General features: G+C 35.3%; 3 protein-coding genes across 10 annotated transcripts in view; 1 reads left to right on the top strand and 2 right to left on the bottom strand.

Annotated features, from left to right (window-relative positions):
- Positions 1–23,217, bottom strand: part of LOC102610763 (zinc finger CCCH domain-containing protein 5) — a 61,238-nt gene extending 38,021 nt beyond the window's left edge. For 3 of the 7 annotated variants that reach the window (XM_052442172.1, XM_052442176.1, XM_052442178.1), the window contains exons 1-5: positions 22,711–23,217; positions 22,278–22,430; positions 22,019–22,162; positions 21,759–21,917; positions 20,565–20,657 (exon numbers count right to left, since the gene is read on the bottom strand). In XM_052442172.1, the coding sequence (XP_052298132.1) occupies positions 20,565–20,657; positions 21,759–21,917; positions 22,019–22,162; positions 22,278–22,430; positions 22,711–23,073 (912 nt within the window). In that variant the 5' untranslated portion in view covers positions 23,074–23,217. The remainder of the gene's footprint in view (positions 1–20,564; positions 20,658–21,758; positions 21,918–22,018; positions 22,163–22,277; positions 22,431–22,710) is intronic. The other 4 variants (XM_052442171.1, XM_052442175.1, XM_052442174.1 and 1 more) reach the window with 4 other exon arrangements.
- LOC102612556 (receptor kinase-like protein Xa21) overlaps positions 1–23,240 on the top strand; it is a 41,828-nt gene that overhangs the window by 10,230 nt on the left and 8,358 nt on the right. The window lies entirely within an intron of this gene.
- LOC127902605 (protein EDS1-like) lies at positions 785–13,804 on the bottom strand. Of its 2 annotated transcripts, none has more exons than XM_052442180.1 (3): positions 13,154–13,778; positions 12,105–12,887; positions 785–1,709 (listed from the first exon to the last, which is right to left on the bottom strand). In XM_052442180.1, exons 1-3 carry the CDS (start codon positions 13,481–13,483, stop codon positions 993–995), a joined length of 1,830 nt encoding a protein of 609 aa, XP_052298140.1. In that variant the 5' UTR covers positions 13,484–13,778; the 3' UTR covers positions 785–992. The 2 variants fall into 2 exon arrangements, with proteins under 2 accessions (XP_052298140.1, XP_052298139.1); XM_052442179.1 differs by lacking the exon at positions 785–1,709 and adding an exon at positions 11,032–11,987 and having other exon boundaries at positions 13,154–13,804.

Below are 23,240 nucleotides of genomic sequence, written 5' to 3'. Positions count from 1 at the left end.
TATAGTTCATATAAAATTTACATATTGATATTTTACATTTTTCATGACTAGTGTTGAAAACAACAAATTGGAATGGTACATCTAAATAATAAATATAATTAAATGCATCTAATTTAAAAGTCTTTGTTGAAAGAAAAGATCTAACTTAAAGATCTTATGGAATAATTTTATAACGACTTTGTTTACTATATATGCCGTCGTTAAAAAAGTCCTCATTACTAAGAAAAAAAAAAAAACAAATTAACAGCTCTAGGAGAATAGCAATTTTTGCATGTTCACATGGAAACGGAGCAATTAACGCTCTAAACCCACCCAATATGTTCCCCAGAGAGAATATAACAATTGGGAAAACATATTACGCAACGATTTTCCCGTAAAGTCTGATTCAATAGCTTGTAGATCACGCAACATGTGAACACCATATAATTTTTCTTTTTGCTCTACCTATATAAGTATCTGTATGCGCAGTATGCTATATTGCTATTACTCGCTTAACACTAAAAGTTGTCTAAATCTATATCTGAAGATCGATATGAGCTTATTATATTTTGCACCAATAATGTTGTTCTTACGCTATAACTGCACAGTGATGATTTTATTCGATACATTGTATCTTAGCACGTTGAGAATGGCTTGCTTCTTGAGAGCCCTTATTTTTCTTTCCTTGTTTTTGTATCAGGATGACAGAATTCTTGAACAAACAGTAGCGGCGTGGCATCCCGAAATGGATGCATTACCAGCGGACAGCCAGTATAATTTCAACAATAATGCTGCTACTGGTTAATAACATTTGGCAAAAATCCACTAATGACTTATTTGGTCGTAATACAAAATGAGTCTCCACTCTTGAGTTATAATTGAAGCACACGTTACAAATAGAAACTAATGATATTAGGTTAACTAATTACACAACTTCCACGGCCAGGGCAGGGACCAACGGTTGATAGTTGCACTTCTAGAAGCAAGTGGTGATAGCTTTAAGATTTATTTTTTTAGTTATTGATGAATTTTGCAATGCATGATCCTGATCTATGTAGCTGAGGGAGTGTTTTCCACCACTTGACGAAGGTCGAATCCTCAAAGAATATATCATCACCTAACTCCCTATCCTGAACCCATTTATCTACCTGCTTCTCCAGGGACAGTATATGTGCTTTGACATCTTCAAACAGCCCCATATTAATAGTTCTGAGGCAGAGCTCCTCAACCTCTGCCCAGAAACATGATTCCCCGCTGGATCCTGCCGATATCTTCAGGGCATATTCGAGCCACCTCTGAGTGTATCTGTATCGTTTTGGTCTGCCCTTTATCAGATAGGGACCTGTGTCTTCATTTTTTAGGTGTCGATAGTAATTAGCAATATCTAGAGGTTCAGCAATGCGGCGGTACCTTGTTCCGATGTCTATCCACTCTCTATGGCCTTCAAACTCATCAGGAAGTTCATACCTTTTCAACATTTCCTTAATCTCATCAAATATACCAGCCAACTCAAGCCTCTTAACATTTGCATTGAAATCATCAGTGTCCTTTGAAAGCTTGAATGCATCATAATAGCTGACTCTGCCAGCCTCGCACCTGGTTTTGTACCCTTCAAGTGCTAGTAGTCCTCTCTCTATATCTATCTTCTTTTTATTAATCTTTTCCAGGTTTCTCCATTTTTGATCCTCTAATTCTCCAGCAGCACAAAGGCAGGGTCTGGCCCTGGTGCTCTGGAAACCGAAGATTCAAAATGTCAGTCCAAGGGGGCAAAAAAAAAAAAAAAAAAACTGATAGGGGAACTTTTAAAACTGAAAGACTAATTTTGAAACTATCTTGAAACGGACTTACCAGGCCAAGGTTATTCAGGACCAGGCCAAGGCCAGCGGCACCGACATTGGAAGACAATGGAAGCCCTTGCAAATTGTCTAAATGAGCGACACCTTTTGTCTCTAAGTTCTGCAGATCGCTTTGGTAATTAAGGTGGTCCTTTACGCTTCTGAGAGCAATCTCTGGACCTTCTACTTCAGAGCTCAACTGAGAAGAATAGAACAATATCTGCAGAACGGTATCAGGGTTTTTCACTACTACCAGTTCCCTATCTCCTGTGCAGAAGACATAAGTTCCAAAGGGTCGATAGGGGCTCAGCTCAACGAAACTCAACAAAGTATCAGACAACTTGTTTGTGTTTCCCATGAGATGACAGGCCGCATGGCTTGCCACAGATGATGCATTCCTCATCACCGTCACATAGAGAGCTGAAGCTTCCTCAGTTGGTTCTGGCATGGGAGTTGTATGTTTTGGGTTCAAGAAATGGAGGATAATTTTCAGTTCTGGCTCAATGGAAGAGAGAGGAGCTAGCAAAACCCGAGGGACGATGTCGTACCTCATTACGAAATGAATGAAGTAGTGAGACCAACTTTCTCGCCTCAAAGCGTGGTTAAATATGAAATCACCAACAAGAGGTGATCCAAAAGTGACGCATATAGGTGGCATTCGGCTGGTGCTGGGGTCTGACTTTATGAATTTTTCCAAATTTTCCAGGAACCAAACTGTCATTAAAACGGCAATTGGACCGGCTGAGGAATGCCCTGTAAACACTATTTGCTATCGAGCATGCTTTCTTGATCACCTCTTCTTTCATGCTTATCACCTCTCCAAGTCTTTCACTTGCCATCGTTTCTACAACTGTTATACTACTTGTTGAGAAAATTTCCCGGTTTAGAAGCTTTGCTTGATTTATTGTTATTGTCTTTTTTATCTTTAAGTCGTGGAGGAGATAGAATGTTTCTTGTTTTAAGTTTTGAACGCGTTCCTGGAAATTATTGTGTAAGGAAATGACCTTTTTTGGGTATTACCCAATCGTTGACTCGACTTTCACTTTGATCCAGGTCAAGCTCGTAGCTCGCTCAGGAGTCAAGCCGCCCACGATGCAACCACTTCTGGTTTCTTCTCTCCCCTTTCTCAAATAAAACAATATTAGTCGGGTAAATCTAATTCTTTTATCCAAGACTGAAAAAGGTTCAGACATCTCCTGGGATGGAAAACTAACTACTATTATATTTTATAACAGCTCTAAGATTATTTATTTAATAGCTTATAGCAGATGAACAATGCAGTAAGCAATAAACGTTTTCTGCAACTGTAGATCCTATTCCCTTCGTAATCACTGCATTGCGGCTTGTGCTACAAGTCGTCGCGGTTACAGGCAGCTGATCTGGATTGAGTTGGGCCTAAATCCTTGCGATAACCCAGAGTTCGGCCCAAATTACTGTAGGACCCACCTAGCAGGTTAATTTATAAGATTTAGGCTTCGTTTAGTACAATTTTTCAAGTAAAGCTTATTTAAGTAAAGATTTTGGTAGAAGAGCTTTTATCTAAGAAATTTTAATTGTTTATTTGTCAACAAGAGCTTTTATTAAAAATTTATGAAAATATTTTAATATGCAAGTTTTGTTATGTTATGTTATAAAAAGAATAAAAAAAGATTGTCAAATAAGTAGACGATATTTTAAATATTTTAACATTTAAAAAAAATTCAACCTCTACTCTCAAAAGCTCAAAATTTGAGTTTTTTCTATTAGAGACAAAATAACTTATTTAATCTATAAAAACTCTACTAAAAAACAACCAAACAATAACAAAAATTATGATAAGAGTTTATGAGAATAAATAAGCACTTATACCCATTAAATAAGCCATACCAAACAGCCACTTAGATCGTTTTGGTTTTGTTATGACAATTTTCCTAATAATAGAAAATGAATAATTGATTTATTATCTGTATCTGCTAATAGTCCCATTCTTCTTCTGTAAATTTCGACTAATGTCAGCACAAACTCTATCAACCATGCCCAGAAATTCTTTTACTATAACAAACAGTTGAAGTGGGTGCTCCCATTTTTCTTTGGAACCTCTTGCTTGGTAGTACTCTGCTGTCCGCTTAACAAGTTCCATAGTCCTATTTTGCTTTTCTCTCACCAACTTAAGCTCTTCTTCACAATCCTCCAGAAACCCTTTCATTTCCTTTAAAAAGCCGCCTCTCTCACTGCTAGCACAACGTGTTACTAGTTGCCGGATTTCTACTACGCGGGATGCAAGTGAGGAGCATGTATTGATGAATGTGTCATGTTCTATCCTAACTGCTTTCTTTACATTGGTGAACTCATTGCTCAGGCCTCCCACTGCAGGCAATCCTTGTTTTAAGTACTCATTGTCCCTCTCTTTTGGCGTTGAGCTTTCTGAATTTGAATCACCAGTTTTGCTTCTTTGATTGTTAGTCCTTCCAAGGATGTGGTTTTAAGTACTCATTCAATTTCAAGTTTAGATCCGATCTTAGGGATTAAATTGATTAGGGTCGCGTCAATTCTTGACGAGGTTCGTATAATTTAGTATTAGAGCTTAGGCACTAAGATCATATTCATCTTTCTTTTTTGTTTTAAATTCTTATTTGAGATTTTTCATTCTTGTTCTAGTATTAAGAAAATAAAAAAAGAGTCATGAACAGTGCCATGTGAACAGTATTGCATGAACAATATTTTTAGGGTTTCTTTTTCATCAATTTGCATCTTTGTGGTTTAATTATTCTTAAATCCGCAAATTTCACCTATTCATTTTACTAAAAAAAAAAAAAAATCCCCAACGTCCGCCTTAAATCATTTGTTCATTTTTCATTTATTAGTGTCTTGTAGAGTCCAAAATTAGTTTTACACATGGTGAAAATTTTTGCCCGAAATCGAAACCCGACCTTTCGTACACATTGCATTCTTGCTCTTGAAATTCGAGTCTCCTTAGTATAATCATTGTGAATTGCTATTAGAATCTTGATATTAGTTTGATTAATTTGATAAGAATCGAGTAAGAATTACTACGAGTGGAAAAAGGCAAGAGAGTGTGAGCATATTAGAGGGTAAAAGCCAATAAATTTGAGTGAAACACGAGTGAAATTGAGTGAATCATTTTCTTGAGTGAAACACGTAAGGAAGTGAGGTGAGGTCCTTTCTATATTATTTCTAACTTTCTTTTGCAGACGTTAGCCATGTCTCACAACCCTGAACCATGTAAAAAAAAAAAGAGGATCAATTCGCAACTACTCAGATTTTGGAAATTTAAGCATTGATGGGACATATGAGAAGGATGATGAGGGCTAAATTAGAGCATATACGCAAGCGTTTGGATCAAGTAGAGAACACGTGTGGGGTAACCACAACCCGTTCCTCAAGCACGTAGGAGGGATAGAGCTCTGGCTAGAGGAGAGATCAATGACTATTATAAGGATGAGTATGATGAAGGGGAGCACTCAGAGGGTAGCTATAGGAGAGATGGACGGGGTAGCAAAGCTAGGAATAGGGATCATAGATTAAGTGACATAAAGATGAGATTTCATCTTTTCAAGGTAAATATGACTTGGAAGCATACATTGAATGTGAGAAGAAAATGGAATTCATATTTGATTGCCATAATTTTTCAGATGTAAAAAAAATAAAATTGATCGTGATTGAGTTTTCTGACTATGCTATTACTTGGTAGGATAAGCTTGTTATATACAGGAGACAGAATAGGAAACGTCCAATTGAGACATAAGATAAAATGAAATCGTTGATGAGAAGGCGTTCTGTACCTAACCACTACTATCCAGATTTGCACCAAAAATTACAAAGTCTTGCACAAGTTAGCTGAAGTACAGAGGATTATTACAAAGAAATGGAGATTGTCATTATTAGAGTAAATGTGGAGGAAGATAAAGAAGCTATTATGGCACGATTCCTGAATGGCCTTAATCGGGAGATTGCAAATATGGTTGATTTGCAACATTATGCGGAGATTGAGTCGTGAGTAGATGAGCGCACAATGTTAATATAAAAAATATACTCCTCTAGTCAAGTACAAGAGCTACCCAGGATTTTTAGAGATTGAATATATGTATACCACATATATTCATGTATTATTTTCATATGTGGTAAAATTCATGCAAATAATTTTTGATAAGTATTGTTCGCATGAACGTAATTCATGCAAATAATACTTTAAGTAGATTATTCCATACTTTAAAAAGAAAGTTATTCGTACAAGACGAACTGCAGCTAATAGAGTTTGCTGAAATCTGAAACCCTTAAATAAATTCACTAAAAAGTATTCACATAGAGTTATCCCATGCGGTTTTACGGTTAATTTTATTAAGAAAAAATCTTTGATAGTAACATGAATTCAAAAATAAATAATTTTGATTTATTTTCAAAAATAACCTAAAAGATTTAGTAATTTCTATAACAGCTACAACTTAAAAGTTGTATCACCTCAATTCTGACACAGAATTAGAGTATGGTTCATTGGTGACTGGTTTAACACTCTCTCTTACTGTAGGAATTTTGCAAGGACGTGAAGAAAATTGAAAATTGAAAATTGAAATGAATGGTTTCTACTTTCTAGTAAGTTAAGGTCCTTGGAGTCCTCTTCAGTTATGTCCCCATCCATTCTAGTCATATTTCCCAAGAATTAATGTTTGGTCTAGAAATAATTTGTCCAGGGACATGAAAGTCATCCCCGAATTGTGATCAACAAAAATGAGATCCCGAATGGTTGTATACGTAAGTAAATTCAAATTAAGATGGCGTTTGTTTTTTTTATTTGAACTCTGAATATACTTGAATTAGTTTAAATTCAGAATAGAACTGAATATCTGAATCTGAATGATATGTTTGTTTTTTTTTTTGTCTGAATTGCTAAAAACAAATATCAAGTTGTTTTTTTTTAATTTTAAAATCTAAAAACTAATATTTTTATATTTATACCCTTACAAATTATAAATGTTAAATAAATAATAAACATCTCAAAGAACTTAAATAAAATAATATATTATCATAATATAAATCATAGTTAATTAAATACAACCATTTATATTCTAAATTAGTATATGTTAATCAATTTTATTATAGTTCATGACATTTTTATATGAAAAATATTTATAAAAAAATTATTAAGATAAATAATGTTAATTTGAAGAAAATAAAAAGATAAAAATAATAATATTCTACCACTATATTATCACAAGTTATACAAATGAGTAATAATGCTAATTATTAAAATTTATTTAGTTAAGGATGAAAATTAATTGATTAGATAGGGATATTTTGGAGAATATCTTCTAATGATATCATTTAGACATTTTAGATTAAGTAAAAAGGTAAAAAAAAAAATTGGCTAGATAACTTAATGACTTAAAGACCAAAATTTTTCATTAAGTTGAAAAAAAAGGGACTTAATGACTTAACCAATTGAAATTAAGTCAATTAAGTTATTAAATAAAAAAAAAACCAGCCCCTAAGTACTGCTAAATTTTAAATGAAATACCAATGTTTTAAAAGGTAAGATTTATTTATTATGTCCCTCTTTGATGATCATATACTCGTTTTTTTAGTCGTTAATTCCCTCATTCATTCAAGCTTCACTAAATTATAATTACATTGCTTGATTGATATAAATTTCGTAATGCATTACTGTTGGTTTTGATAAATTATATGTATAGTGAAAAGTTAAACAAAATAATCTTCATATATAATGCTTTTATCTTACGATTGACGAAGAACATAAACTAATGAAATTCATTTTAATAAGCACAAATGGTCAATATCTAAAATGAATGAATTCTTTCAAAAATAAAAAATATATAATTAATGAATGAAAAAAATGGAAATGATACAATTGATACAATTGATATGGTATCTGGGAATATGATTGATGAACAAAGACTAAAGGCATTTTTATGTTGATTGACAATCAATACTTGTATTGATTAATAAAAACAATGACAATCAATCGTTTTTCTCAAATCTCAATAATAATTTAAAATTTATCTAATTTTCATTGTGTGTGATTTAACAAATTTCATGCTATTTTACTATTTTACATTATATCATTCACCATATACTATTACTATCTACCATTATATAAAAATAACTAACAATTAAAAACTAGCTATTTATGGACAGAATTAGCAACTTTGTGATTCAATTTAGAAATCATTTATTATAAGTTGATGAGATATTTTTAAAGAGTATAGTTAATATAAAATTTACATATTAATATTTTACATTTTTCATGACTAGTGTTGAAAACAACAAATTGGAATGGTACATCTAAATAATAAATATAATTAAATGCATCTAATTTAAAAGTCTTTGTTGAAAGAAAAGATCTAACTTAAAGATCTTATGGAATAATTTTATAACGACTTTGTTTACTATATATGCCGTCGTTAAAAAAGTCCTCATCACTAAGGAAAAAAAAAATTAACAGCTCTAGCATGTTCACATGGAAACGGAGCAATTGACGCTCTAAACCCACCCAATATTTTCCCCAGAGAGAAAATAACAATTGGGAAAACATTGTCATTGTTTCATACTAGCTTAGTTTTTCCAGAAGGCCAATCAACGATCTTCCCGTAAAGTCTGATTCAATAGCTTGTAGATCACGCAACATGGGAACACCGTATAATTTTCTTTTTGCTCTACCTATATAAGTATCTGTATGCGCAGTATGCTATATTGCTCTACCTCAAGCATGCAAAGGCTCGTCAAGTCTCAAAGCCTGCTTTATGGCGAGACAGAAACCAAGCATGCCAGGATCTGCTCGACCACGTGAAGGCGAGCAGACTCCAAAGCATTCGAAAAAATTTCTGAGGCATGCAAAGGCTCGTCAAGTCTCAAAGCCTGTTTTATGGCGAGACAGAAGCCAAGCATGCCAGGATCTGCTCGACCACGTGAAGGCGAGCAGACTCCAAAGCATTCGAAAAAATTTCTAAGGCGTGCAAAGGCTCGTCAAGTCTCAAAGCCTGTTTATGGCGAGACCAGAAGCCAAGCGTGCCAGGATTTGCTCGATCGAGCAAAGGCGAGCAGAATCCCTAGTCATGCAGAAAGACCATATTCTAAGCCAGAGCCTGCTCGACCAAGAGAAGGCGAGCAGACCTTCAAATGGAAAAGTAACTTATAAATACAAACGCAAGAAAGTAATCAAAAACAGTTTTCATTAATCTATTAATAACCAACAAAGTAGTTCATTACAACGCGAGAAAAATGTTCAAGAAGATGGCGGATCAGTAAGCCGAGCAGCATCGGTTGGATGAACCTCCTCAGGTGCGGGGGGGTATCACCAGTTGCGTCCGGGGGGGTGCTCGCCTCGGCAACGACAGCAGGGGTGCTCGCCCCGCCAACATCAGCATGGATTGCACGAGGAGGAGAGCTTTCCTCCTCAATCACGATTGGCTCCACCCCTTGGGCATTTTCCTTGGCAGCCTTTTCCAGTCCCACGCGACCAAGAACCACTGAGTTTCTACTGCTGGTCCATTACATTACCCAACACCAGAAACTGGGGGACCGGTGTTTGAGGGAAATACTTCGGCGAGACCAGAAGTGATGAGCAGATAGTTGGTGGCAGAGTCCTGCGAGCAGGTGTGTCCTGTAAGAGCCTGGTAGCAGGGGAACAGGAGCAGGGCTATTCTGCTCGTCCACGAATATGCCACTCACGAGGACGAACTCCTGTTAAAGGCATAAGGCCATTCCTGCTAGGGGTCGAGGCGAGGAGACCCAGTCAACGACAGTTGGCAGGACGTGCGTTCCTATCTGAGAATCAAGGCACGAAGTCCATCTCCATTCGCCCACAATGACGACATTGGGGCATCCACATCCGAGGGTGGGCAGAATAATGGGCGTGGACTACGGAAGACCGGGATTCAGAGGAAGCCTATAAAAAGGTAGCCAACGAAGGTAAAAGGGTTAGACTTTTTGCTATTAGAACTAAGAAAAGAAAGTTCCGAGAACGGAGATTAAAAAGAAGCCATAAGATTCCTGGCAAACATTCCCAGAACCCCTATTTCTGACTTGAGCGTCGGAGGGTTTGCGTCGGGAAAACAACCGGCGTACTCTGACCTGACTGTGTGCGCAGGAACCTCTGGAGAAGAAGATTTACGAGGAGAGATCCTGGTCGTGGTGAAGTTGATCGAGCAGAGACCCTGGTCGTAGAACGAGGACAACCAGAATCTCGCATCAACAATGGGAACACCGTATAATTTTCTTTTTGCTCTACCTATATAAGTATCTGTATGCGCAGTATGCTGTATTGCTATTACTCGCTTAGCACTAAAAGTTGTCTAAATCTATACATGAAGATCGATATGAGCTTATTATATTTTGCACCAATAATGTTGGTCTTACCCTATTTCATCGTGTCTAGCTTAGCTTTGCCTACGAGTAGTGTTAAAAACATAACGACGGATCAACATGCTCTTCTTGCATTCAAAGAGCAAGTAATTGATCCTCGAGGTGTCCTGGCGCATAATTGGTCAGTTTCTCATCCAGTATGCAGTTGGGTTGGCATTTCTTGTGACAGTCGTCATCATAGAGTCACAAAATTGGATCTTTCAGATTCTAGTCTCGAAGGCCCCATTTCGGCACACTTGGGAAATATTTCATTTCTAGTGTCTCTTAATATTAGTGGTAACAATTTTCATGGCCATCTGCCTAATGAATTGAGGCAATTACGAAGGCTCAAATTCATTGATTTCAATTTCAACCGATTGAGTGGAGTCCTTCCATCCTGGATGGGTAGCTTACCGAAACTACGAATGTTGAGTCTTCGTTATAACAGCTTCAGAGGAGACTTGCTGCTGTGTTATATTTCTTCAACCATAAAGATTTGCGAGGAGATATGTATATATGTTGACCTAAAAACCCTGTAAGTTCTGTTGGATAAAGCTAATGGACTGTAACATATAGTGTGATATGCTTCCTAATGTCATTGGAGGCTAGGCCAGTTATTTTGATTTTCTTCTATAATTGCTGATTTTATTTCCTGTGGACGTTTCTGTTTGTACTTGAATCTGTATAACTGCACAGTGATGATTTTATTCGATACATTGTATCTTAGCACGTTGAGAATGGCTTGCTTCTTGAGAGCCCTTATTTTTCTTTCCTTGTTTTTGTATCAGGATGACAGAATTCTTGAACAAACAGTAGCGGAGTGGCATCCCGAAATGGATACATTACCAGTGGACAGCCAGTATAATTTCAACAATAATGCTGCTACTGGTTAATAACATTTGGCAACAATCCACTAATGACTTATTTGGTCGTAATACAAAATGAGTCTCCACTCTTGAGTTATAATTGAAGCACACGTTACAAATAGAAACTAATGATATTAGGTAAACTGATCATACAACTTCCACGGCCAGGGCAGGGACCAACGGTTGATAGTTGCACTTCTAGACGCAAGTGGTGATAGCTTTAAGATTTATTTTTTTAGTTATTGATGAATTTTGCAATGCATGATCCTGATCTATGTAGCTGAGGGAGTGTTTTCCACCACTTGACGAAGGTCGAATCCTCAAAGAATATATCATCACCTAACTCCCTATCCTGAACCCATTTATCTACCTGCTTCTCCAGGGACAGTATATGTGCTTTGACATCTTCAAACAGCCCCATATTAATAGTTCTGAGGCAGAGCTCCTCAACCTCTGCCCAGAAACATGATTCCCCGCTGGATCCTGCCGATATCTTCAGGGCATACTCGAGCCACCTCTGAGTGTATCTGTATCGTTTTGGTCTGCCCTTTATCAGATAGGGACCGGTGTCTTCATTTTTTAGGTGTCGATAGTAATTAGCAATATCTACAGGTTCAGCAATGCGGCGGTACCTTGTTCCGATGTCTATCCACTCTCTATGGCCTTCAAACTCATCAGGAAGTTCATACCTTTTCAACATTTCCTTAATCTCATCAAATATACCAGCCAACTCAAGCCTCTTAACATTTGCATTGAAATCATCAGTGTCCTTTGAAAGCTTGAATGCATCATAATAGCTGAGTCTGCCAGCCTCGCACCTGGTTTTGTACCCTTCAAGTGCTAGTAGTCCTCTCTCTATATCTATCTTCTTTTTATTAATCTTTTCCAGGTTTCTCCATTTTTGCTCCTCTAATTCTCCGGCAGCACAAAGGCAGAGTCTGGCCCTGGTGCTCTGGAAACCGAAGATTCAAAATGTCAGTCCAAGGGGGCAAAAAAAAAAAAAAAAAACTGATAGGGGAACTTTTAAAACTGAAAGACTAATTTTGAAACTATCTTGAAACGGACTTACCAGGCCAAGGTTATTCAGGACCAGGCCAAGGCCAGCGGCACCGACATTGGAAGACAATGGAAGCCCTTGCAAATTGTCTAAATGAGCGACACCTTTTGTCTCTAAGTTCTGCAGATCGCTTTGGTAATTAAGGTGGTCCTTTACGCTTCTGAGAGCAATCTCTGGACCTTCTACTTCAGAGCTCAACTGAGAAGAATAGAACAATATCTGCAGAACGGTATCAGGGTTTTTCACTACTACCAGTTCCCTATCTCCTGTGCAGAAGACATAAGTTCCAAAGGGTCGATAGGGGCTCAGCTCAACGAAACTCAACAAAGTATCAGACAACTTGTTTGTGTTTCCCATGAGATGACAGGCTGCATGGCATGCCACAGATGATGCATTCCTCATCACCGTCACATAGAGAGCTGAAGCTTCCTCAGTTGGTTCTGGCATGGGAGTTGTATGTTTTGGGTTCAAGAAATGGAGGATAATTTTCAGTTCTGGCTCAAGGGAAGAGAGAGGAGCTAGCAAAACCCGAGGGACGATGTCGTACCTCATTACGAAATGAATGAAGTAGTGAGACCAACTTTCTCGCCTCAAAGCGTGGTTAAATATGAAATCACCAACAAGAGGTGATCCAAAAGTGACGCATATAGGTGGCATTCGGCTGGTGCTGGGGTCTGACTTTATGAATTTTTCCAAATTTTCCAGGAACCAAACTGTCATTAAAACGGCAATTGGACCAGCTGAGGAATGCCCTGTAAACACTATTTGCTTTCTCTCTGCCACAGCTTTCCCCACCTGAGAATGATTCGAAGTAACTACCCAGTATTTTATATATATATTTGTATTCCAGTTTGTCATTAGTTTGCTTCATTTCTATTGTTTCATTCGAATTCAATTGTATAGTTTATTTATTATCACGATCAGCTATTTTGGAGTCTTGATGATTGCGAAAGAGGAAGCAACACCAATACTTACTAACTAGCAGTACATGTTGCATTTTGATGTTTCAGGGGCCAAAAAACTAAAATTAAAAAAACTTAATTAATAAAGAGATCACACACCTCGTTTTGTAGCTGAGGCAGAATTGCTTGAAATCTAGTAAGAAAAGCTTCATTGACGGTTGCAACTTGATCATTGCCTATACTTCGAAGAGAAGCGAACTGAGGTGGATGTGGATCGATCTTTTTTTCGCCAAAAGGGCTTCCACTAAACCAATCACTGATAGACCAAGAACCTGGAAAGCCGAAAATGACATCTGATGAGCCCCCATTCTTTTCCACGAGATACAGCTGCTTCTCCGGCAACTCGTGTGCCTTCATGGCTATCGAGCATGCTTTCTTGATCACCTCTTCTTTCATGCTTATCACCTCTCCAAGTCTTTCACTTGCCATCGTTTCTACAACTGTTATACTACTTGTTGAGAAAATTTCCCGGTTTAGAAGCTTTGCTTGATTTATTGTTATTGTCTTTTTTATCTTTAAGTCGTGGAGGAGATAGAATGTTTCTTGTTTTAAGTTTTGAACGCGTTCCTGGAAATTATTGTGTAAGGAAATGACCTTTTTTGGGTATTACCCAATCGTTGACTCGACTTTCACTTTGATCCAGGTCAAGCTCGTAGCTCGCTCAGGAGTCAAGCCGCCCACGATGCAACCACTTCTGGTTTCTTCTCTCCCCTTTCTCAAATAAAACAATATTAGTCGGGTAAATCTATTTCTTTTATCCAAGACTGAAAAAGGTTCAGACATCTCCTGGGATGGAAAACTAACTACTATTATAGTTTATAACAGCTCTAAGATTATTTATTTAATAGCTTATAGCAGATGAACAATGCAGTAACCAATACACGTTTGTCTGAAACTGTAGATCCTATTCCCTTCGTAATCACTGCATTGCGGCTTGTGCTACAAGTCGTCGCGGTTACAGGCAGCTGATCTGGATTGAGTTGGGCCTGAATCCTTGCGATAACCCAGAGTTCGGCCCAAATTACTGTAGGACCCACCTAGCAGGTTAATTTATAAGATTTAGGTTTCGTTTGGTACAATTTTTCAAGTAAAGCTTATTTAAGTAAAGATTTTGGCAGAAGAGCTTTTATCTAAGAAATTTTAACTGTTTATTTGTCAATAAGAGTTTTTATTAAAAATTTATGAAAATATTTTAATATGCAAGTTTTGTTATGTTATGTTATAAAAAGAATAAGAAAAGATTGTCAAATAAGTAGACGATATTTTAAATATTTTAACATTTAAAAAAAATTCAACCCCTACTCACAAAAGCTCAAAATTTGAGTTTTTTCTATTAGAGATAAAATAACTTATTTAATCTATAAAAACTCTACTAAAAAACAACCAAACAATAACAAAAATTATGATAAGAGTTTATGAGAATAAATAAGCACTTATACCCATTAAATAAGCCATACCAAACAGGCACTTAGATCGTTTTGGTTTTGTTATGACAATTTTCCTAATAATAGAAAATGAATAATTAATTTATTATCTGTATATGCTAATAGTCCCATTCTTCTTCTGTAAATTTCGACTAATGTCAGCACAAACTCTATCAACCATGCCCAGAAATTCTTTTACTATAACAAACAGTTGAAGTGGGTGCTCCCATTTTTCTTTGGAGCCTCTTGCTTGGTAGTACTCTGCTGTCCGCTTAACAAGTTCCATAGTCCTATTTTGCTTTTCTCTCACTAGCTTAAGCTCTTCTTCACAATCCTCCAGAAACCCTTTCATTTCCTTTAAAAAGCTGCCTATCTCACTGCTAGCACAACGTGTTACTAGTTGCCGGATTTCTACTATGCGGGATGCAAGTGAGGAGCATGTATTGATGAATGTGTCATGTTCTATCCTAACTGCTTTCTTTACATTGGTGAACTCATTGCTCAGGCCTTCCACTGCAGGCAATCCTTGTTTTAAGTACTCATTGTCCCTCTCTTTTGGCGTTGAGCTTTCTGAATTTGAATCACCAGTTTTGCTTCTTTGATTGTTAGTCCTTCCAAGGATGTGGTTTTAAGTACTCATTCAATTTCAAGTTTAGATCCGATCTTAGGGATTAAATTGATTAGGGTCGCGTCAATTCTTGACGAGGTTCGTATAATTTAGTATTAGAGCTTAGGCACTAAGATCATATTCATCTTTCTTTTTTGTTTTAAATTCTTATTTGAGATTTTTCATTCTTGTTCTAGTATTAAGAAAATAAAAAAAGAGTCATGAACAGTGCCATGTGAACAGTATTGCATGAACAATATTTTTAGGGTTTCTTTTTCATCAATTTGCATCTTTGTGGTTTAATTATTCTTAAATCCGCAAATTTCACCTATTCTTTTTACTAAAAAAAAAAAAAATCCCCAACGTCCGGCTTAAATCATTTGTTCATTTTTCATTTATTAGTGTCTTGTAGAGTCCAAAATTAGTTTTACACATGGTGAAAATTTTTGCCCGAAATCGAAACCCGACCTTTCGTACACATTGCATTCTTGCTCTTGAAATTCGAGTCTCCTTAGTATAATCATTGTGAATTGCTATTAGAATCTTGATATTAGTTTGATTAATTTGATAAGAATCGAGTAAGAATTACTACGAGTGGAAAAAGGCAAGAGAGTGTGAGCATATTAGAGGGTAAAAGCCAATAAATTTGAGTGAAACACGAGTGAAATTGAGTGAATCATTTTCTTGAGTGAAACACGTAAGGAAGTGAGGTGAGGTCCTTTCTATATTATTTCTAACTTTCTTTTGCAGACGTTAGCCATGTCTCACAACCCTGAACCATGTAAAAAAAAAAAGAGGATCAATTCGCAACTACTCAGATTTTGGAAATTTAAGCATTGATGGGACATATGAGAAGGATGATGAGGGCTAAATTAGAGCATATACGCAAGCGTTTGGATCAAGTAGAGAACACGTGTGGGGTAATCACAACCCGTTCCTCAAGCACGTAGGAGGGATAGAGCTCTAGCTAGAGGAGAGATCAATGACTATTATAAGGATGAGTATGATGAAGGGGAGCACTCAGAGGGTAGCTATAGGAGAGATGGACGGGGTAGCAGAGCTAGGAATAGGGATCATAGATTAAGTGACATAAAGATGAGATTTCATCTTTTCAAGGTAAATATGACTTGGAAGCATACATTGAATGTGAGAAGAAAATGGAATTCATATTTGATTGCCATAATTTTTCAGATGTAAAAAAAAGTAAAATTGATCGTGATTGAGTTTTCTGACTATGCTATTACTTGGTAGGATATGCTTGTTATATACAGGAGACAGAATAGGAAACGTCCAATTGAGACATAAGATAAAATGAATCGTTGATGAGAAGGCGTTCTGTACCTAACCACTACTATCCAGATTTGTACCAAAAATTACAAAGTCTTGCACAAGTTAGCTGAAGTACAGAGGATTATTACAAAGAAATGGAGATTGTCATTATTAGAGTAAATGTGGAGGAAGATAAAGAAGCTATTATGGCATGATTCCTGAATGGCCTTAATCAGGAGATTGCAAATATAGTTGATTTGCAACATTATGCGGAGATTGAGTCGTGAGTAGATGAGCGCACAATGTTAATATCAAAAATATACTCCTCTAGTCAAGTACAAGAGCTACCCAGGATTTTTAGAGATTGAATATATGTATACCACATATATTCAAGTATTATTTTCATATGTGGTAAAATTCATGCAAATAATTTTTTATAAGTATTGTTCGCATGAACGTAATTCATGCAAATAATACTTTAAGTAGATTATTCCATACTTTAAAAAGAAAGTTATTCGTACAAGACGAACTGCAGCTAATAGAGTTTGCTGAAATCTGAAACCCTTAAATAAATTCACTAAAAAGTATTCACATAGAGTTATCCCATGCGGTTTTACGGTTAATTTTATTAAGAAAAAATCTTTGATAGTAACATGAATTCAAAAATAAATAATTTTGATTTATTTTCAAAAATAACCTAAAAGATTTAGTAATTTCTATAACAGCTACAACTTAAAAGTTGTATCACCTCAATTCTGACACAGAATTAGAGTATGGTTCATTGGTGACTGGTTTAACACTCTCTCTTACTGTAGGAATTTTGCAAGGACGTGAAGAAAATTGAAAATTGAAAATTGAAATGAATGGTTTCTACTTTCTAGTAAGTTAAGGTCCTTGGAGTCCTCTTCAGTTATGTCCCCATCCATTCTAGTCATATTTCCCAAGAATTAATGTTTGGTCTAGAAATAATTTGTCCAGGGACATGAAAGTCATCCCCGAATTGTGATCAACAAAAATGAGATCCCGAATGGTTGTATACGTAAGTAAATTCAAATTAAGATGGCGTTTGTTTTTTTTATTTGAACTCTGAATATACTTGAATTAGTTTAAATTCAGAATAGAACTGAATATCTGAATCTGAATGATATGTTTGTTTTTTTTTTTGTCTGAATTGCTAAAAACAAATATCAAGTTGTTTTTTTTTAATTTTAAAATCTAAAAACTAATATTTTTATATTTATACCCTTACAAATTATAAATGTTAAATAAATAATAAACATCTCAAAGAACTTAAATAAAATAATATATTATCATAATATAAATCATAGTTAATTAAATACAACCATTTATATTCTAAATTAGTATATGTTAATCAATTTTATTATAGTTCATGACATTTTTATATGAAAAATATTTATAAAAAAATTATTAAGATAAATAATGTTAATTTGAAGAAAATAAAAAGATAAAAATAATAATATTCTACCACTATATTATCACAAGTTATACAAATGAGTAATAATGCTAATTATTAAAATTTATTTAGTTAAGGATGAAAATTAATTGATTAGATAGGGATATTTTGGAGAATATCTTCTAATGATATCATTTAGACATTTTAGATTAAGTAAAAAGGTAAAAAAAAAAATTGGCTAGATAACTTAATGACTTAAAGACCAAAATTTTTCATTAAGTTGAAAAAAAAGGGACTTAATGACTTAACCAATTGAAATTAAGTCAATTAAGTTATTAAATAAAAAAAACAGCCCCTAAGTACTGCTAAATTTTAAATGAAATACCAATGTTTTAAAAGGTAAGATTTATTTATTATGTCCCTCTTTGATGATCATATACTCGTTTTTTTAGTCGTTAATTCCCTCATTCATTCAAGCTTCACTAAATTATAATTACATTGCTTGATTGATATAAATTTCGTAATGCATTACTGTTGGTTTTGATAAATTATATGTATAGTGAAAAGTTAAACAAAATAATCTTCATATATAATGCTTTTATCTTACGATTGACGAAGAACATAAACTAATGAAATTCATTTTAATAAGCACAAATGGTCAATAGCTAAAATGAATGAATTCTTTCAAAAATAAAAAATATATAATTAATGAATGAAAAAAATGGAAATGATACAATTGATATGGTATCTGGGAATATGATTGATTGACAAAGACTAAAGCCATTTTTATGTTGATTGACAATCAATCCTTGTATTGATTAACAAAAACAATGACAATCAATCGTTTTTCTCAAATCTCAATAATAATTTAAAATTTATCTAATTTTCATTGTGTGTAACAAATTTCATGCTATTTTACTATTTTATATTATATCATTCACCATATACTATCTACCATTATATAAAAATAACTAACAATTGAAAACTATCTATTTATGGACAGCATTAACAACTTTGTGATTCAGTTTACAAATCATTTATTACAAGTTGATGAGATATTTTTAAAGAGTATGGTTCATATAAAATTTACATATTAATATTTTATATTTTTCATGACTAGTATTGAAAACAATAAATTGGAATGGTACATCTAAATAATACATATAATTAAATGCGACTAATTTAAAAGTTTTTGTTGAAAGAAAAGATCTAACTTAAAAATCTTATGGAATAATTTTATAACGACTTTGTTTACCATATATGCCGTCGTTAAAAAAGTCCTCATCACTAAGGAAAAAAAAAATTAACAGCTCTAGCATGTTCACATGGAAACGGAGCAATTGACGCTCTAAACCCACCCAATATTTTCCCCAGAGAGAAAATAACAATTGGGAAAACATTGTCATTGTTTCATACTAGCTTAGTTTTTCCAGAAGGCCAATCAACGATCTTCCCGTAAAGTCTGATTCAATAGCTTGTAGATCACGCAACATGGGAACACCGTATAATTTTCTTTTTGCTCTACCTATATAAGTATCTGTATGCGCAGTATGCTATATTGCTATTACTCGCTTAGCACTAAAAGTTGTCTAAATCTATACATGAAGATCGATATGAGCTTATTATATTTTGCACCAATAATGTTGGTCTTACCCTATTTCATCGTGTCTAGCTTAGCTTTGCCTACGAGTAGTGTTAAAAACATAACGACGGATCAACATGCTCTTCTTGCATTCAAAGAGCAAGTAATTGATCCTCGAGGTGTCCTGGCGCATAATTGGTCAGTTTCTCATCCAGTATGCAGTTGGGTTGGCATTTCTTGTGACAGTCGTCATCATAGAGTCACAAAATTGGATCTTTCAGATTCTAGTCTCGAAGGCCCCATTTCGGCACACTTGGGAAATATTTCATTTCTAGTGTCTCTTAATTTTAGTGGTAACAATTTTCATGGCCATCTGCCTAATGAATTGAGGCAATTACGAAGGCTCAAATTCATTGATTTCAATTTCAACCAATTGAGTGGAGTCCTTCCATCCTGGATTGGCAGCTTACCGAAACTGCGAATGTTGAGTCTTCGTAATAACAGCTTCAGAGGTCCCTTCCCGGATTCTCTCTACAACTTATCAAAGCTGGAGACGTTGGAGATGAGGTTCAATATTGTTGGTGGGAAAATTCCTACCAAGATTGGGAATTTGAGTAAGCTCTTGCATCTAAATCTTGGTAATAACAACCTTCAAGGTACGTGCCTTCCACCTCGTCTTTTTTAAGCTTCCATTTCAATTTGCAGAACACACTTTATAATATGGTGCAATAACTACTGCTAAAAACTACACAAATCAAAATCCGACCCTGCTCTTTCGAGAGGGATCCGTAGCAGAAGAAAGAGAAGGACTGAGCCATAGGGGCTTAATTGGCTGAACAGTCTTCAAATAATTTAATTTTTTAGCTGATTATTCATGTTCGAATGGTATGGGTTAAAAAATTTATTTACGCTTTACCGGTACTCCTACTTCTACAATCTACACATGAATAAATACTTTTAAGGAAAAAATCCAGCACCCAACAGCAGATATAAAAGAACGAGATTTCAGTTGGTACACACTAAGCTGTAAAAAAATGTTTGTGGCTCTGTCATTATTGTCAAAGAAAATGGTAACAGCTAGTTTTCTTCATATTCATCATATTTGTTAATCTCAAAATTGCGATATTTGAAAAACCAAAGAAAAGGGTAATAGAAATAAAGAAACTTGAGAAACACCAAGACAGCAAGTACATTTACAGAAAACAGTTAACAACCTTGAAATTGACAATTTCACCAAACTTCAGGAACTCCGTATGAACATCCTCATAAAATTCTTCATAAGAGCGTTCAACTTCTTCATCTGTATACTGAAAAGAAAGGAGGCAAACCAACCAAGAAAATTTTTTGCGTATATTAACATCAGAAGCATAAAATCAAAAGAAAAGTATGAAAGTATAGTCTGTCAAGAATGCTTTATTTTGACATTGGAAAAACAAAATGATATTTATCAGGAGGTGAAACAACTTATAAAAATACTCTAGCATATAACTTGAAACTTCACTATGATAGTTATCAATTTGATTAGTTTCTCAATTTGCATTTTGTTCTTCCAGATAATGGTCAAAGGGTAGTGGATTAACACGGAGACAACTATGAACCATGATCTCCATTTACATGGTTAACACTATTCAAAATACACAACTAGGGGACAAGATATATATAACCTACAATTTAATCCTCACCTAATGGCTAATATTTTCTCATCTGTATAATAAACTGAAATGAAACCTATCATGTGTTCAACTAATTTAATTTGCATCAATCAAAGCAACTTCTTTTTTTCCAGCTTTCTGTCTCCCCCGACACATTCTAAAGTAAATGAAGAGCACCAACAGCATGTGTCAGTAAATAGGTGTTGTGGCAAACAATCCCAAACCTTCCAAAGTAATGACCATTGTTAGATGACCAGCTCTGACAATCGACGATATATAATATATTCCACAAGAAACTACTAGTTGTTAAGGAGAAATTTTTAACTCAAACAGAGTTGTACAGTTATGTGACTAGTGAGAGAGAGAAAGAAAGAACGAAACAAAGAAAGAGAAATAAGCCAAACATATAAACAAGAAATTTCATAATAGCCAAACTCATTTGCAGCATGTAGGATACAGAATAGCTCATAGCCTTCACTCTTACCCAATCAAGGCCAACACCATGAATCTCCATCGTTATGAAAACATAAATCTCTGATTTCACATAGTCAAAGAAAAGAAATAAAATGTGAACCCAAAAGAACTCACCAGTGATACTATCTAGAATAGTTATAAACACATTACAGTATATCAACTGGAAAAATATTTTTCTGAATAGCAAGGACAATGCGTATATAAAATGATCCAACAAATTGCACAAAAGTATAGAAGTTTGGAAGAGTCCTTATCAGGATACAAGAATCAGCAATTACAGACCTCGAGCCCCTCATCTTGCTCCCAAGCAAGGCCGGGACCATTATACATATTCTTGATGAGCAGAGTGCACGATTTATCAGGGTAAAAATGAACTCTGCTGCATCTCTGACCAAACCGACAAGCTCCAGTCTTCAAATGGAAAGGACAATGCGCTTTATCCTGCCATATATAATAAAAACATGATTGACCATGATAAACAGGCAAATATAATAGAAATGAAATATAATACAGTAATTGCAAATTGAAAATTTCAGATAGACAGATTGAAAGAAAAGGCATGTCTGTTCAGTTCCAAAATTGGGCACTTGTTGAGCAACAGTCTCCAACGCCTGTTGTGCATTCTGGTGATCAGCAAAGGCTTCTGATTGTGGGGGAAGAGGATTTGACGTAGGCCTATCAACATCCTGTAAAGGAAGTAATTATGTAGAAAGTTTAATTTTTGCCGTAACCGAAGAGAATGGGCATCCTGAAGTAAAGTAGAAACAAGCCTAACATAGCTGTCAATAGAGTCAAAATTACCTCTTTTTTACTCAGTGGGTTCGCATCCTTCTTCGGAACTCTGACCTTTTTCTTCCTGATAATAATCTCATTTCCTTGCCATATAATTTCTGCAGGCCCTTCTTCAACATATTCCCAATCATCATCCTCATCACATTCATTCTCCTTTTCAACCTGCAAGATATTGAATACCCATCGATAATTAAACCTAGAATTGCATTCTCTCCCATTCCAACATTTTCAAAGAGCCTAACAAAAATTCACAACGGTAACAAGTCTCACAAAAATACTTAATTTCCATTTTTACAACAAAAATAACACCGTAAAAATCAATTCTAGTGGCCACAAATTCTATTAAATTTCATATTTCCTCAAACTTTCCCAGCAACCAAACACACACACCCGCCCAAACAAAAACTGCAAAATTCTTTTTAATAAACAAAATAAAACAAACCTGAAATTGTTTCATGGCTGCCTCTTCTTTTTCTCTATCTTCCATAACTTTCCTTCTCTCCTCTTCTTCTTCTTCTACTTTCTTCTTCTTCAACTCCATCTCTTGAATCCAAAGCCTCTCTCTCTCCTCAAACTCCTTCAACGCTCTCTCTCCCTTTTCCTCCTCTTCTTTAATCATCATCTCGAACTTCCTCCGCTCCTCCGGATCCTTCGACCTCGCTTCCTCTTCTTCTCTCTCCTTCGCCGCCATTTCTTTCCTCTTCTCTTTCCTCCTCTTCTTCTTCGCCATCTTCTTCTTCTCCTTTCTGCTCATTTTTGCCTCGTTAACTTCCTCTGCTACACGATTCGATTCTGATTCTTCCATGTTTGTCGAAACAGTTACGTTCTGTCTGGTTTCCTGGAAAGCTTTCGATTTTCCGGGAGGGAAGAGAGAGCGGGTGTTCTGTTCACTAGCTTGAAACAGAGATTTTCAATTTCGAAGGTTTTTAACACGACGACGTTCCCCTTAGCTTGAAGATGAAATGAGTTATA

Source organism: Citrus sinensis, chromosome 5, assembly GCF_022201045.2.
Source record: "Citrus sinensis cultivar Valencia sweet orange chromosome 5, DVS_A1.0, whole genome shotgun sequence".
NCBI lineage: Eukaryota > Viridiplantae > Streptophyta > Magnoliopsida > Sapindales > Rutaceae > Citrus > Citrus sinensis.
This window is presented reverse-complemented; position numbering and strand designations above follow the sequence as displayed.

Bases quoted from the DNA above. Each gene is read 5' to 3' on its own strand.
- LOC127902605 (XM_052442179.1), bottom strand. From the start codon at position 13,483: ATGGCAAGTGAAAGACTTGGAGAGGTGATAAGCATGAAAGAAGAGGTG. The intron at 12,888-13,153 runs GTGTGTGATCTC...AATCATTCTCAG, and splicing joins TGCCTCAGCTACAAAACGAG to GTGGGGAAAGCTGTGGCAGA. The intron at 11,988-12,104 runs GTAAGTCCGTTT...TTCGGTTTCCAG, and splicing joins TCCTGAATAACCTTGGCCTG to AGCACCAGGGCCAGACTCTG.